At 43.9% G+C, this 14,583-nt stretch overlaps 1 protein-coding gene across 3 annotated transcripts in view; it reads left to right on the top strand.

The window, feature by feature from the left end:
• Positions 1–14,583, top strand: part of myo5b (myosin VB) — a 299,416-nt gene that overhangs the window by 93,962 nt on the left and 190,871 nt on the right. For all 3 annotated transcript variants that reach the window (XM_059989735.1, XM_059989733.1, XM_059989734.1), the window contains exon 4: positions 1,445–1,589. In XM_059989735.1, the coding sequence (XP_059845718.1) occupies positions 1,445–1,589 (145 nt within the window). The remainder of the gene's footprint in view (positions 1–1,444; positions 1,590–14,583) is intronic.

Here is a 14,583-nt window from a genome sequence, read left to right on the forward strand (position 1 = left end):
TGACCCCAACTCCACTGCCTTCGATACCCGCCTTTTGTCCTCACGGTTCTGAACCTCTGCCTGGACCCTGTCACGTCTGTCCCTTGCACTTGCTCTCCTCGTCAGTGGAAGTGTGCAGAGCCGAGGCCTTGCCCACCCAGGCGTGGGTTGTTGATGATATCTCCCATTTGCAGGGAGCTCACTGCCTGGTCTACAGCACAGGGGGCTGAGAATGGGTATAGTGTGTTGGTCTTTCGTCAGGGGATTGAGTTCCAGCTCTGCAAGGTAATGTTCTGGAGGTATTGGCACAGGTAACTGCCAGCAATGTCAGATGAATATGTCTTAATGAGCATTGGAATGCAGGTAGAGCGATGGCAAGGCTTAACACAGGCAGCTAAAGACGCATTGATCAATAACTGGGGAACTGAAGAAGGTGTGGAGTGGTGCAGGTTATGGCAGAGAGGGACCTTTTATTGGTGGTAAAGCAGGCAGCCCTTTGTTCAAGGACTTTGAGAGAAAAGGGAGGTTGAAGATGGGACAACAGTTGTGCTTATCTTGTGGGCATCAGTGGCTTTTTGAAGATGTCTTTGTTCTTGCCCATCGCTCAACAGCACTAACAATTGCAGGTTGAGATTCAGTTTTGGCTGCAGTGGAATGATTTAAAGTCTGAAAGAGTTTCTATGTTCTCTTTGTCATCATGTAGTTTTCCTATGGCTGCTCTGGTTTCTTTGTAGTTTAACAAAATCAGATACAAATATACTGAGTTAACTTGCCAGATAGTGCACAATAAATGTTAATCTGATATAGGCCCTGAAAATCAACAATTAATTTGCTGAAACAATTTATTAAATTTATACCATTTTCTTCTGTTAGAGGGAAGAGTAAAACAGAAGTATATTCAAGCGTGTTCCTTCTGAGGAGAAAACTTCATTACTGTAAATGTAAATTCCTGGCTCCCCTTTACCAATTTTCTTCTCTTCATTTGCTTATCATCTCCCCCTAGTGGCCCTCACACTCCCATGATCCACTCTGCTTTCCTATCAGATTCCTTCATCTTCATCCCTTTACATCTTCCACCAATCACCTCCCAGCTTCTTACTTTATACCCCACCTCTTCCACCTATCTGGCTTCACCTATCACCTTCTAGCTGGTCCTCTCCTTCCTCCAGCTTCTTATTCTGGCATCTTCCCCCTTCCTTTCCAGTTCTGAAAAAAAGGTCTCGGCTCAAAACTTTGACACTTGTTTCTTTTCCAAAGTTGCTGCCTGGCCTGCTGAGTCCCTCCAGTGTTTCGTATCTGTTGTGGTAAATAAAATGTTATTCAAGTTTTACACCCACCGTGACCATCTTCATTCTCTAGATCCTTCCAGAAAACCTTGTTTTACCTCACCAGAATTCAAAAAACCAATGTAAAAACGACAGTGCGTCTATTCTCAACATGTCATGGGGCAATTTTGTCTTTTTAGGTATCGTCTTGGTTGCTATTAATCCTTATGAGCAGCTGCCGATTTATGGAGAGGATGTCATTCAGGCGTACAGTGGGCAAAATATGGGGGACATGGACCCCCATATCTTTGCCGTGGCAGAAGAGGCATATAAGCAGATGGCCAGGTGAGTGGATATGGCTGTAATCCATATTTAGTGAATTAATCTTTCTGGGCCAATAATAATATTTCATATTTCAATTTCTGATAAATGCTCATAAAACTGTAAACATATTTCTTTCTGTTGTATTTCTTTGGCACATTGGCCTTCATAAATCAAAGTATTTGCAGGAGATGGAACGTTATGCTGAGGTTGTATAAGATGTTGGTGAGGCCTGATTTGGAGCTTTGTGTGCAGCTTTGGTCACCTACCTGCAGGAAAGATGCAAATGAGACATTAGAAGAATATAAAATTATGAGGGGTCTAGACAGGGTAAATGCAAACAGGCTTTTTCCACTGAGATTAGGTAAGGCTACAACTAGAGGTTAAGGGTGAAAGGTCAGATGTTTAAGAGGAACAGTGAAATGGAATGTTTTCACAGAGGGTGGTGAGTGTGTGGAATAAACTACTAGCAGAAGAGGTGCAGGTTCAATTTCAACATTTAAGAGACACTTGGTTAAGTACATGGATGGGAGGAGTATGGAGGGCTATTGTCGTGGTGCAGGTCAATGGGACTAGACAGATTAATAGTTTGCCATGAACAAATTGGGCTTATGTCTTAGGGTCTCACCATTAATTTTACTGGAGAGAAAATACTGAGGTAGTGTACATGGATGGGTTCATTGTCCATTTAGAAATCTGATGGCAGAGGGGAAGAAACTTCCTGAAATGTTGAGTGTGTGGTCAGGCTCCTCAACCTCCTCCCTGACAAATATGTAAATGTTACTTTACTCTTTAAGGAGGGAGGAAGGCAAAAGAAAGGAAATTGTAGGCCAGTTAGCCTAACCCCAGTGGTTGGGGAAGTGATTTAGTCTATTATTAACCATATAACCATATAACAATCACAGCACGGAAACAGGCCATCTCGGCCCTCCTAGTCCGTGCCGAACTCTTAATCTCACCTAGTCCCACCTACCCGCACTCAGCCCATAACCCTTCACTCCTTTCCTGTCCATATACCTATCCAATTTTACCTTAAATGACACAACTGAACTGGCCTCTACTACTTCTACAGGAAGCTCATTCCACACAGCTATCACTCTCTGAGTAAAGAAATACCCCCTCGTGTTTCCCTTAAACTTCTGCCCCCTAACTCTCAAATCATGTTCTCTCATTTGAATCTCCCCTACTCTCAATGGAAGCAGCCTATTCATGTCAACTCTATCACTCTCAAAATTTTAAATACCTCGATCAAATCCCCCCTCAACCTTCTACGCTCCAATGAATAGAGACCTAACTTGTTCAACCTTTCTCTGTAACTTAAGTGCTGAAACCCAGGTAACATCCTAGTAAACCGTCTCTGCACTCTCTCTAATTTATTGATATCTTTCCTATAATTCGGTGACCAGAACTGCACACATTATTCTAAATTTGGCCTTACCAATGCCTTGTACAATTTTAACATTACATTCCAACTTCTGTACTCAATGCTTTGATTTATAAAGGCCAGCGTTCCAAAAGCCTTCTTCACCACCCTATCTACATGAGACTCCACCTTCAGGGAACTATGCACTGTTATTCCTAGATCTCTCTGTTCCTCTGCATTCCTCAATGCCCTACCATTTACCCTGTAGGTTCTATTTGGATTATTCCTGCCAAAATGTAGAACCTCACACTTCTCAGTATTAAACTCTATCTGCCAACGTTCAGCCCATTCTTCTAACTGGCATAAATCTCCCTGCAAGCTTTAAATAAGGATGAGGTTTCGGGGTACTTGGAGACTAATGATAAAATAAGTCAAAGTCAGCATGGTTTCTGTCAAGGGAAATCTTGTTTGACAAATCTGTTAGAGTTCTTCGAGGAAGTAATGAGCAGGGTGGACAAGTGAGAGGCAATGGAAGTCATTTACTGGGACTTTCAGAAGGCACTTGATAAGGTTTCACACATAAGGCTGCTTAACACGATGAATCATATCATGTTACATGAAAGATAGTAGTGTAGTTAGAGGAATGGCTGACAGGCAAGAGGCAGCTAGTGGGAATAAAAGGGGCCTTCTCTTGTTGGCTGCCTGTGACTAGTGATGTTCCTCAGGGTCAGTAATGGGACCGGTACTTTTCACATTGTTTGTCAATGATTTGCAGAATGGAATTGATGTCTTTGTGGCAAAGTTTGTGGATGATACGAAGATGGTTGGAAGAGTAGGTAGTGCTGAGGAAGCAATGTGATTGCAACAGGACTTAGACAAATTGGAAGAATGGACAAAAAAGTTGTCCCACTTGATGGGGCAATAATATCAGCACCGGACTCCGGGGCAAAGCTTCCTGAGTTCGAATCCAGGTCGGGTTGAGAGTCGAGCCAGCAACTCGGCCTCGTAAAAACAAGAATAGCTTGCTACGGAACCACCATCATGGCGGTGCCCCAATGACTCCACTGCCGAGATAAGGGCTATTCTCCTTCTTCTTCTTCTTCTCTTAGACAAATTGGAAGAATGGACAAAAAAGTGGCAGATGGAATACAGTGTTGGGAAATGTATGATAAAGCATTTTGGTAAAAGAAACAATAGTGTGGACTATTATCTAAATGGGGAGAAGGTTCAAACGTCAGAGGTGCAGAGATCGGGAGTCCTTGTGCCAGACTCTGAGAAGGTTAATTTACAGGTTGAGTCTGTGGTAAAGAAGGCAAATGCAATGTTGGCATTTATTACGAGGGGAATAGAATATAAAAGCAAGGAGATAATGCTGAGGTTTTATAAGACACTAGTCAGGCTGCACTTGGAGTAGTGTCAACAGTTTTAGGCCCCATATCTCAGAAAGGATGTGTTATCATTGGAGAGAGTCCAGAGGAGGTTCACGAGGATGATTTTGGGAATGAAAGGATTAACATCTGAGGAACATTTGGCAGCTTTCTGCCTGTATTCCCTGTAATTTAGAGGAATGTAGGAGGATCCCATTGAAATCTACCAAATGTTGAAAGAATTTAAATAGGGTGAATGTGGAGAAGGATATTTCATATGGTGGGAGTATCCAGAACTAGAGGGCACAGCTTCAAAGTTGAGGGTTGACCTTTTAGAACAGAGGTAAGGAGGGATTTTTTTCGCCAGAGACTGATGAATCTGTGGAATGCTCTGCTACTGACTGAGGTGGAGGCCAAGACCATGTGAAAATTTAAGGTGGAAAATGATAGTTTTCTGATTGCTCAAGGCATCAAAGGATATGGCGAGAAGGCAGGTGTATGGGGTTGAGTGGGATCCCGGCTCAGGCATGATGGAATGGCGGAGCAGACTCGATGGGCTGAATGGCCTTTTTCTGGTCCTATGTCTTATGGTCTCCCTCATGATAGCAATGCCAAAAGAGGGTATATCCTGGGTGATGGGTTAATGATGGATGCTGCCTTTTTGCTGCATCGCCTTTTGATAGTGTCCTCAATGCTGGGGAAGGTGGGCTCCGTGATGGAACTGGTTGAGTTTGAAAATTTCTGCAGCTTTTTCTGATTCTCTGCAGTGGCCCCTCCGTGATGCAACCGGTTAGAATGTTCTCCACTGTACGCCTGTAGAAATTTGCAAGAGTAATTGGTGACATACCCAGTCTCCTCATACTCCTAGTGAAATACAGCCCCTGACGTGCCCTTTTTTGTAACTGAATTGATATGTTGTGTTGTTTTTCTCTTTATTCTTTCCTGTTCTGTTTTGTGGGAGGTTTTAGTCCAGATTACAGATGAAATTTGAAGTTGCATTTGGTTGCAGAAACTTTTAAATCTCAGCACACATTTGCTACGGTCCACCAACTTTTATGGTAAAAGAAGTGATGGCTTGCATGGTTTGAGATGTACATCTATTAAGGATTATTGCTTTCACTGATGTAGTTCAGCACGATTAAATTTGAAGCACAGCTTTATTTTGTATAGAACTACAGAGTAAATTCAATGAGATAGTGGCGTAGAACAGATCAACTGTAATGAACTGGTGTAGTGTGATTTGTCTGGAGGCTTTAGTCGGCAGTAAATTTGACATAAATCTTTCATTTAAGTGGAGGCAGGAACGCAATGCCCAAAGGCCGGAATGATTTGGGAGAAGGCAAGTGTTTTGAAAAGAGTACGAAACAATAGAATAGGTTCCCATTCAATTCCCACAGGTTGTAGTCAATACTGAATTGTTCCACACAGAAGAATTTATGATTTTTTGCCAAGAAGCCTTAATCATCAGAAAATAAAACAGCTTTCAATACCTTTGAAATGAACAAGTACTTTTTTTTGTCCACTTTTGTTGTTTCATCTGCTTAAGGTACTGCTGTGTATCAAGTGCATTATTATATCTTCCCTTTGCATTCTGCCCCCCTGCCCCAATACAGACAATGTACTTCGTGTCTGAATCTCGAAATGAATGTTTGTTAGGGTTCAGTTCACTAGTCTGTGAGGCTTTATTTGCCTCGTGCTGAATTGACTCCGTTGCTGTGGCCCGCAGTCATCAGCACTCGCCCCAGCGCTGAACTGGTTCTGTAGCTGCACCCTGAGGCTATTGGCACTCACCCCAGTGTTGAACCAGTTCTGCAGCTGAGACTGGAGACATCACCCCATGTGGTGAACTACATATACCTGTCTGGACATGCCCCCTGCTGACTGCTCCTGTGGCTCCTCCCACAGACCCCTGTATAAAAGTGATCGAGGCCTGAGCCCGGCCTTTCAGTCTCCAGGATGTAGTATGGTGGTCACTCACTGCTTGTTCCTTCTTCCAGTCAATAAAAGCCGATATCTCACCTTTACATCTCAGAGTGAGTTATTGATGGTGCATCACCCCAGCACTGAACTGACTGTATTTGAGACCAGAGACCATCACCTTTATCTCGCCTTTACGTCTCAGAGTGATTTATTGATGGTGCATTACCCCAGCACTGAACTGATGCTACGTCCACACTAGACCAGATAATTTTGAAAACGCTGGTTTTGCGTAAAAATGACAGGCGTCCACACTATACGTTTTAAAAATATCTCTGTCCACGTTAAAATGAATATTTTGGCGAATCTCCTCCTACTGCGCATGTGCAGGACACATCTACCGAAAACAAGCGACATGTTTGGTGTTGAATCTCGCTGTGAAAGACGGTGCGTGTTTGTTCAGTTACAGACTAGAAAAACTTAAATAATGGACAGCTGTTGGCTCTCGTGCAGGAGGACTTAACAGTGAACAAAAAAAAACAAATACTGGAGCGTATGGAGGCAAACGTCAGGGAGTTCATGGACAGTATGACCCGGCTGATGACGAACATTGAAAAACTGACCAACTCTGTTGCATTAATAAATCCGGTTGTTAAATGTATAAAACATGCCTGCATCAGTATTATCTTGTATTTCCATACAATGTTACATTAGGCTTTTACACATCTATTGTCAGAGAAGTACTTGCATAAATAGGGACACTACCTTCATACCAGCAAGGACAGAAAACAGGGCAAAGTGAGTATACTTATTTATTCAGTAAGTTATGGGTCAAAGTTTTTAGTGACTACATTTCTAACTCTTCTGGCTTCAGTCTGGTTGCCATCTGTTCTGAAATTGTTAGGTTGCATTCAAGAAAACAATGAAATGGTGTGCTCCCGTCACAATCTGGTGTGGCACGTCATGACAGCGTTTTCTGATTTTTCTGGTTACCTCATCCACACTGATCTGCCCAAGCGGTGTTTTCAAAATTACACACCCTGGAGAGCGTTACTGAAAATCTCCAGTTTCGGGGGATGAAAACACCGTTTTAGTGTGGATGAAGGGTAAAAACGAAGAGAAAAAGCTTCGGTTTCGGATTTATCCAGTGTAGTGTGGACGTAGCCTGACTCTTTCTTGTGGCCTGAGGCTATCTGCACTCACTTCAGACCCCCTCCCCCCATGGATATGACAACCTAAAGTAATAATGAAACCAGAGGAAACAAGATACTCGGCAGGAGATGGCGACATGACACTCCAGGATTGGCAGTGATGTGGAGAAGGATGGGAGCGATTGGTTGTGAGGTACACAGGGAGTCATCAAACTCTTCCTGCTAGAAATCAGCTTTGTTGCTAAAAGGCCTCAGAATACAAGGATGTCCCTTTGGGAAAGAGATGAGGAGGAACGTCTCTTGTCAGAGGGTGGTGGATCTGTGGAATTCGTTGTCACAGACGGCTGTGGAGAGCAAGTTATTAGGTATATTTAAAACAGGTTGATATGTTATTGATTAGTCAGGATATCAAAGGTTACGGGGAGAAGGCAGGAGAATGGAGTTGAGAGGGATAGTAAATCAGCCGTGGTGGAATGACACAGACTTGATCTGCACTCTCTCTAGCCTTTGCAAGAACACTGAAAGTAATGGATTTAGAGTGCAGTATGACTGAAAGTGATTCTTTTTGGGATATAACTGCCAGTTAACTGTCGGCTAACTATTACTTGGATTGCACTACTTGTATGTGTAATCTATATTTTCATTTATATTTATCATTATTATTGTTATGAGCAGAGAGACAACATCTGCCGGAAGTAAATTCCTTGTATGTGCCCAGGTACTTGGCGATTAAAGTCTGATTCTGATTCTGATTCTGATGTACTGTGATTGAGATATCAATTATCAGGGTTTTGTGTTTTGTGGTTACAAAAGTAATCACTCATTTTATAAGGTAACATGTGACACATCCACTCTCAGCAGCCTCTCCAGCTCCAACTAATGGTGTAATTGTTCGTCCTTTACACCTTCCTTATAATCGCAAGATACACCTTATTATTTGTTACTTTATTTGTAGTAAGCTTTTAAAAACCAATGGAAGGCAACTTAAAGAGTCATTAAGAAGGTAAAGATGGAATACGAAAGTAAGCTAGCTAATAACATTTTGGAGGATACCAAAAGTTTCTTCAGGTACATGAGGTGTAAAAGAGAGACGAGAGTGGATATTGGACTGCTGGAAAGTGATGTTGGAGAGTAGTCATGGGGGACAACAAAATGGTGGTGAACTGAATAAATGTATTTTGCAACAGTCTTCACTGTGGAAGACACTAGCAGAATGGTGGAAGTTCCAGGTGTCAGAGAGCATGAAGTGTGTGAAGTTCCCATTACTAGAGAGAAAGTTCTTGGGAAACTGAAAGGTCTAAAGGTAGATAAGTCACTTGGACCAGATGGTCTACACCCCAGGGTTCTGAAAGAGGTGGCTGAAGAGATTGTGGAGGCATTAGTAATGATCTTTCAAGAATCTATGGATTCTGGAATGATTCTGGAAGACAGGAAAATTGCAGATGTGACTCTACTCTTGGAGAAGGGAGAGAAGCAGAAGAGACTGTAGGCCAGTTTGTCTGACTTCAGTGGTTGGGAAGATTTTGGAGTCAATTGTTCAGGATGTGGTTTCAGGTTACTTGGAGCATGATGAGCTAGGCCATAGTCAGCATGGTTCCCTCAAGGGAAAATCTTACCTGACAAATCTGTTGGAATTCTTTGAAGAAATAACAAGCAGGATAGACAAAGGAGAATCAATTGACATTGCATATTTGGATTTTTGGAAGACCTTTGAGAAGGTGCCACACATAAGCAACACACACAAAATGCTGGAGGAACTCAGCAGACCAGGTAGCATCTATGGAAAAAGGTACTGTCGATGTTTCCGGCCAAATCCTTCGGCAGGACTGGAGAAAAATAGGCTGATTTAAAAGGTTTGGGAGGGAAGAGAGAAAAACCAGGTGACAGGTGAAACCTAGAGGAAGAGGGATGAAGTAAAGAGCTGGGAAGTTGACTGATGAAAAAAACAGAAGGCCATGGAAGAAAGAAAAAAGGGAAAGGAGCACCAGAGGGAGGCGATGAGTGAGCAAGGAGATACGGTGAGAGAGGGAAAAGGGGATGGGAAATGGAGAAAGGGGCAAGTGGTGGGGGGCATTACCAGAAGTTTGAGAAATCAGTATTCACACCATCAGGTTGGAGGCTACCCAAACGGAATATAAGGTGTTGTTCCTCCAACCTGTGTATGGCCTCATCATGACAGTGGAGGAGGCCGTGGATGGACGTATGGGTATGGGAAGTGGAATTATAATGGGTGGCCACTTAGAGATCCTGTTTGTTCTGGCAGATGGAGAGTAGATGCTCGACGAAGCAATCTTCCAATCTACGTCAGGTCTCACTGATATACAGGAGGCTACACCAGGAACACCGAGCACCTAAATGACCCCAACAGACTCACAGATGTCCTCCTTTTTCAAAGAAAGGGGCTTCCCTTCCTCCCCCATCAATGCTGCCCTCAACCGCATCTCTTCCATTTCGCGCACATCTGCCCTCACCCCATCCTCCCTCCATCCTACCAGGGATAGGGTTCCTTTTGTCCTCATCTACCACCCCACCAGCCTCCACATCTAGCACATAATTCTCTGAAATTTCCACCACCTCCAACGGGATCCCACCACCAACCATGTCCTTCCCTCCCCTCAGCTTTCTGCAGGGATTGCTCCCTACGCGACTCACTTGTCCATTCATCCCTCCCACTGATCTCCCTCCTGGCGCTTATCCTTGCAAGCAGAACAAGTACTACACCTGCCCTTACACCTCCTCCCTCATTACCGTTCAGGGCCCCAAACAATCCTTCCTGGTGAGGTAAAACTTCACCTCTGAGCCTGTTGGGGTCGTTTACTGTGCTTGGTACTCCTGGTGTGGTCTCCTGTATATCGGTGAGACCCGATGTAGATCATCCCTCCCCCTCCAAGTTTCACCCATCGCCCTGGAGTTTCTCTCACCCCTCACCCCTCCCTCCACCTTTTAAATCTACTCCTCAGCATTTTTTCTCCAGTCCTGCCAAAGGGCCTTGGCCCAAAACGTCGACTGTACTTTCTTCCATAAATACTGCCTGACCTGCTGAGTTCCTCCAGCATTTTGTGTCTGTTGCTTGGATTTTCAGCATCTGCAGATTTTCTCTTGTTTGTGATTTGATTGCCACACCTGAGACTGCTTAGTGTGTTATGAGCCCAGGGTATTACAGGAAAGATTCCAGCATGGTTAAAGCAGAGGCTGACTCGCAGGTGGCAAAGAGTGGGAATAAAGGGAACCTTTTCTGGTTGGCTGCCGGAGACTAGTGGTGACACAGGGGTCTGTGTTGAGACTGATTATTTTTATATGTCAGTGATTTGGATGATGGAATTGATGGCTTTGTTGAGAAGTTTGCAGGTGATATACAAATGGGTGGAGGGGGAGATAGTTTTGAGGAAGTATAGAGGCTACAGAAGGACTTGGACAGATTAGGAGAATGGGCAAAGAAATGGCTTCTAGAATACAGTGTCAGGAAGTGTATGGTCATGCACTTTGGTCGAAGAAGTGAAAGAGTTGACTATTTTATAAATGGAGAAAAAACACAAAAAACTGAGATGCAAAGGGACTTGGGAGTCCTTGTGCAGGATTCCCTGAAGGTTAATTTGCAGGTCGAGTCTGTGGTGAGGAAGGCAAATGCAATGTTCACATTCATTTCAAGAGGATTAGAATATAAATGCAAGGATGTAATGTTGAGACTTTATAAAGCTCTGGTGAGGCCTCACTTGGAGGGTTGTGAACAGTTTTGGGCCCCTTATCATAGAAAGGAGGTGCTGAAATCGGACAAGATTCATGAAAATTATTACAGGATTGAATAGTTTGTCATATGAAGAGCGTTTGATAACTCTGGGCCTGTATTCATTAGAATTTAGAAGAATGAAGGGTAGCCTCCTTGAAAACTAGTGAATGATGGAAGGCCTTGACAGAGTGGATGTGGAGAGTATGTTTCCTATAGTGACAGGGTCTAAGACCAGAAGACACAGCCTCAGAATAGAGGGGTATCCTTTTAGAACAGAGTTAAGGAGGAATTTCTTTAGCCATAGGGTGATGAATCTGTGGAATTCATTGTCATAGGCAGCTGTGGAGGCCAAGTCTTTATGTATATTTACGGCAAAGGTTGATAGATTCTTGATTGGAAGGAGCATGAAGGGATACGGGGAGAAGGTAGGAGATTGGGGTTGAAAGAGGAAAAATGGAGCCATGATGAAATGGCAGAGCAGACTCGATGGGCCAAATGGCCTAATTCTGCTCCTACATCTTATGGCCTTATGTTAAAATTGCCTTATTTGTTATTTGTGTGAGTTGTGTTTTGTTTAGCTGTATACAGCTGTACAGATGAATGATAGGAAACTGAGCTTGTACTTGAATTTGAGTCTGTGTGCATACTATTGTGTTGCCTGGAGAGAAGGTATTTCCATTTATGCAAAATGTTGTGTGATAAGGAAAGACAAATTCCTTAATAAATGCTAAATATCATAGAAATGCACAATGGGTCAGCTCGGGCTGCCTGTCATTTGATTCGTCCAGCCCTCTCCCATTCTTACCGAATTATCTATTGGTTGTGCCCTTCTACTCTCCCCTCTGACACATGTCCCTACTGCACTGAAATGTGCCCCCCCAAGATATGCCCCTACCCCTCTAAGGCATGCCCCCCACACTTAGGCATACCCCTGACTCTTAGGCATAACCCCCCACACCAAAGCATGCCCCTCCCCCATTAAGGTGTGCCTCCATCTCTCAGATTTACCCCTGCCCCTGTGAGACATGCCCCTCCCCCACTGATGAGAGACCGTCCCCCACTGAGGCATGCCCCATCTCTGACACATGCCCCTCCCTCTCTGATGCGTGCCCCACCCCTCTGAGGTGACCCCCATCCCCACTGAGGCATGCCCCTCCCCCTCCAGCCTGCCCATCCCCCCTCTGAGTTGTGCCTTCTGACTTGACACGTTCCAATCCGGAGGGCTTCATTCAGCAATCACGTATGACCAGTCGTTACAATTGGTATCAGACCAGCAGGTTATCGTCTGACCTGCCGCAAGGTCCAGCATTATCAGAGCCAGGCTTAATGTCAGAGTTCGTTTTGCAGCAGCAGTGCATTGCAATATATAATAATAAAACTCTAAATTACAATGGAAAATATTATAGAAGATTAAATTACATATGTAGTGTAAAAAGAGAGCAAAAAATTGAACTAATGTACATTGTCCATTCAGAAATCTGATGGTGGAGAGGAAGAGGCAGTTCCTGAAACATTAATTGTGTGTCTTCAGGCTCCTGCACCTCCTTCCTGGAGGGCGTGTCCTGGGTGATGGGTTCCACTTGTTTGAGGCATCACCTTTTGAAGGTGCCCGGGATGCTGGGGAGAGTAGTGCCCAGGATGGAGCTGGTTGAGTTTGCAACCCTCTGCAGCTCTTTCTGATCCTGTGCAGTGGCCCCTCCCACACCAGACGGTGATGCAACCAGTTAGAATGCTCGCCACGGTACATCTGTAGAAATTTGCGAGAGTGTTCAATTACACACCAAGTCTCCTCGACAGATCCACTGTTCCCTGGATTCCCCTTTTCAACTTTCCTATATATCACAAAGATTGAGAGAATTGTCCAATATGAAGGAAGTTCCAGGGATGGTGGGTTCTGGTTTGCTCTTCCCACATACATGCTGCTGGACTGGCTGAGTTCCTTCAACATTTTGTGTGTGTTACTCAAGATTTCCCAGGACCTGCAGAATCTCTTGTGTTTGAAATGGAAGGCTGTTCTTTGGTAGATGTGTTCAATGATAATGTCCTCCACTGATGGAGGTAAGAGTGCTTAATATAAGGAGTCATGGTGGCCTAACGATTAGCGTTAAGCAGTGCCAGTGGTCAGCATTCAATTCCCACCGTTGTCTGTAAGGAGACGGTGCGGTCTCCACGGCAACGCATGGGGATCCTCCAGCTGTGCTGGCTTCCTCCCGGGCACATGTGGGTTCACTGGTCATGTGGATGTAACTGCACAGCATGGGCTCGTTGGGTAGGAAGGGGTTTGTTACAGTGCCATGTCTCTAAGTAAATAAATAAATCGTCTCAAAGAACAGCTGGCAACAATAAAAATGCTAGCAATCTGAAATAGAACTGGTCAGCTCAGATAGGGTTAAGGTTAGTAAATTGTGGGAATGTGATGCTGGTGACAGAAGCATGGTGTCACTTGTGGGCTGCCCCAGAACAATCCTCACTGACTTAGTTTGACACAATCAGCACATTTCACTATGTTTCGATGTACATTGGCAAATAAAGCTCTTTAATCTTAGTAAAGTACCTGTACGAATAGGCAGTTGAAGGTGTCATGGGGTGAACCATTGGGAAAGAGGTACTGGAGCCTCAAGCCCCTCACTACCAGGTTCAGGAACAGTTATCGCCATTCAACCATCCAGCTCCTGAGCCATCATGGATAACTTCACTCACCTCTACTCTGAACTGATTCCACAACCTATGGACTCACTTTTAATGACTCCACTACTCATGTTCTCAATGTTAATATTTGCTTTCCTATAGTAGGGCTAATCAACACCTCCACTCACTCGAAAAACCACCCAATGCATCACCAGCACAAGTCTACCCATCGTCAAGAACATAAAAACAGAAAGGTGCCAGAAAAGGGCCAGTAACATCATGAAGGATTCCACCCACCCTGCTCATGGACTGTTTGTCCCACTCCCATCAGGGAGGAGGCTACATAACATCCACTCCAGGACCACCAGACACAAAAACAGTTACTTTCCCCAAGCAGTGAGGCTGATCAACACCTCCATCCACTAACCCACCCCTCCACACCCCCAACCACCACCACTTTATCATTTCCTGTCAGTCACCTTATCTACAGATACCCTTGTGCCTGGTGTCACTTTATGGACGTACAATCAGTCTGTGTAAAAGCTATCTTATGTGTTTATATTTATTGTGTTCTTAAAATTATTGTGTACCTTACATTGTGTTTTTTGTGCTGATTTGGATCTGGAATAGCAATTACTTTTTTCTCCTTTACACTTGTATACTGGAAATGACATTAAATAGTCTTTAAACTTGAATCTTATTTATATATTATTTTTTATTATTTGTCTTTCTGTATTTCTTCAGTTTATCTTCTTTTGCACATTGGCTGTTTGTCAGGCTTTGTATGTGTGCAGCTTTTCGATTCTATTGTTTTGCATTTTTTCTACTGTGAATGCCTGGAGGAAAATGAATCTCTGGGTTGTAT

This window comes from Hypanus sabinus, chromosome 14, assembly GCF_030144855.1.
Source record: "Hypanus sabinus isolate sHypSab1 chromosome 14, sHypSab1.hap1, whole genome shotgun sequence".
NCBI lineage: Eukaryota > Metazoa > Chordata > Chondrichthyes > Myliobatiformes > Dasyatidae > Hypanus > Hypanus sabinus.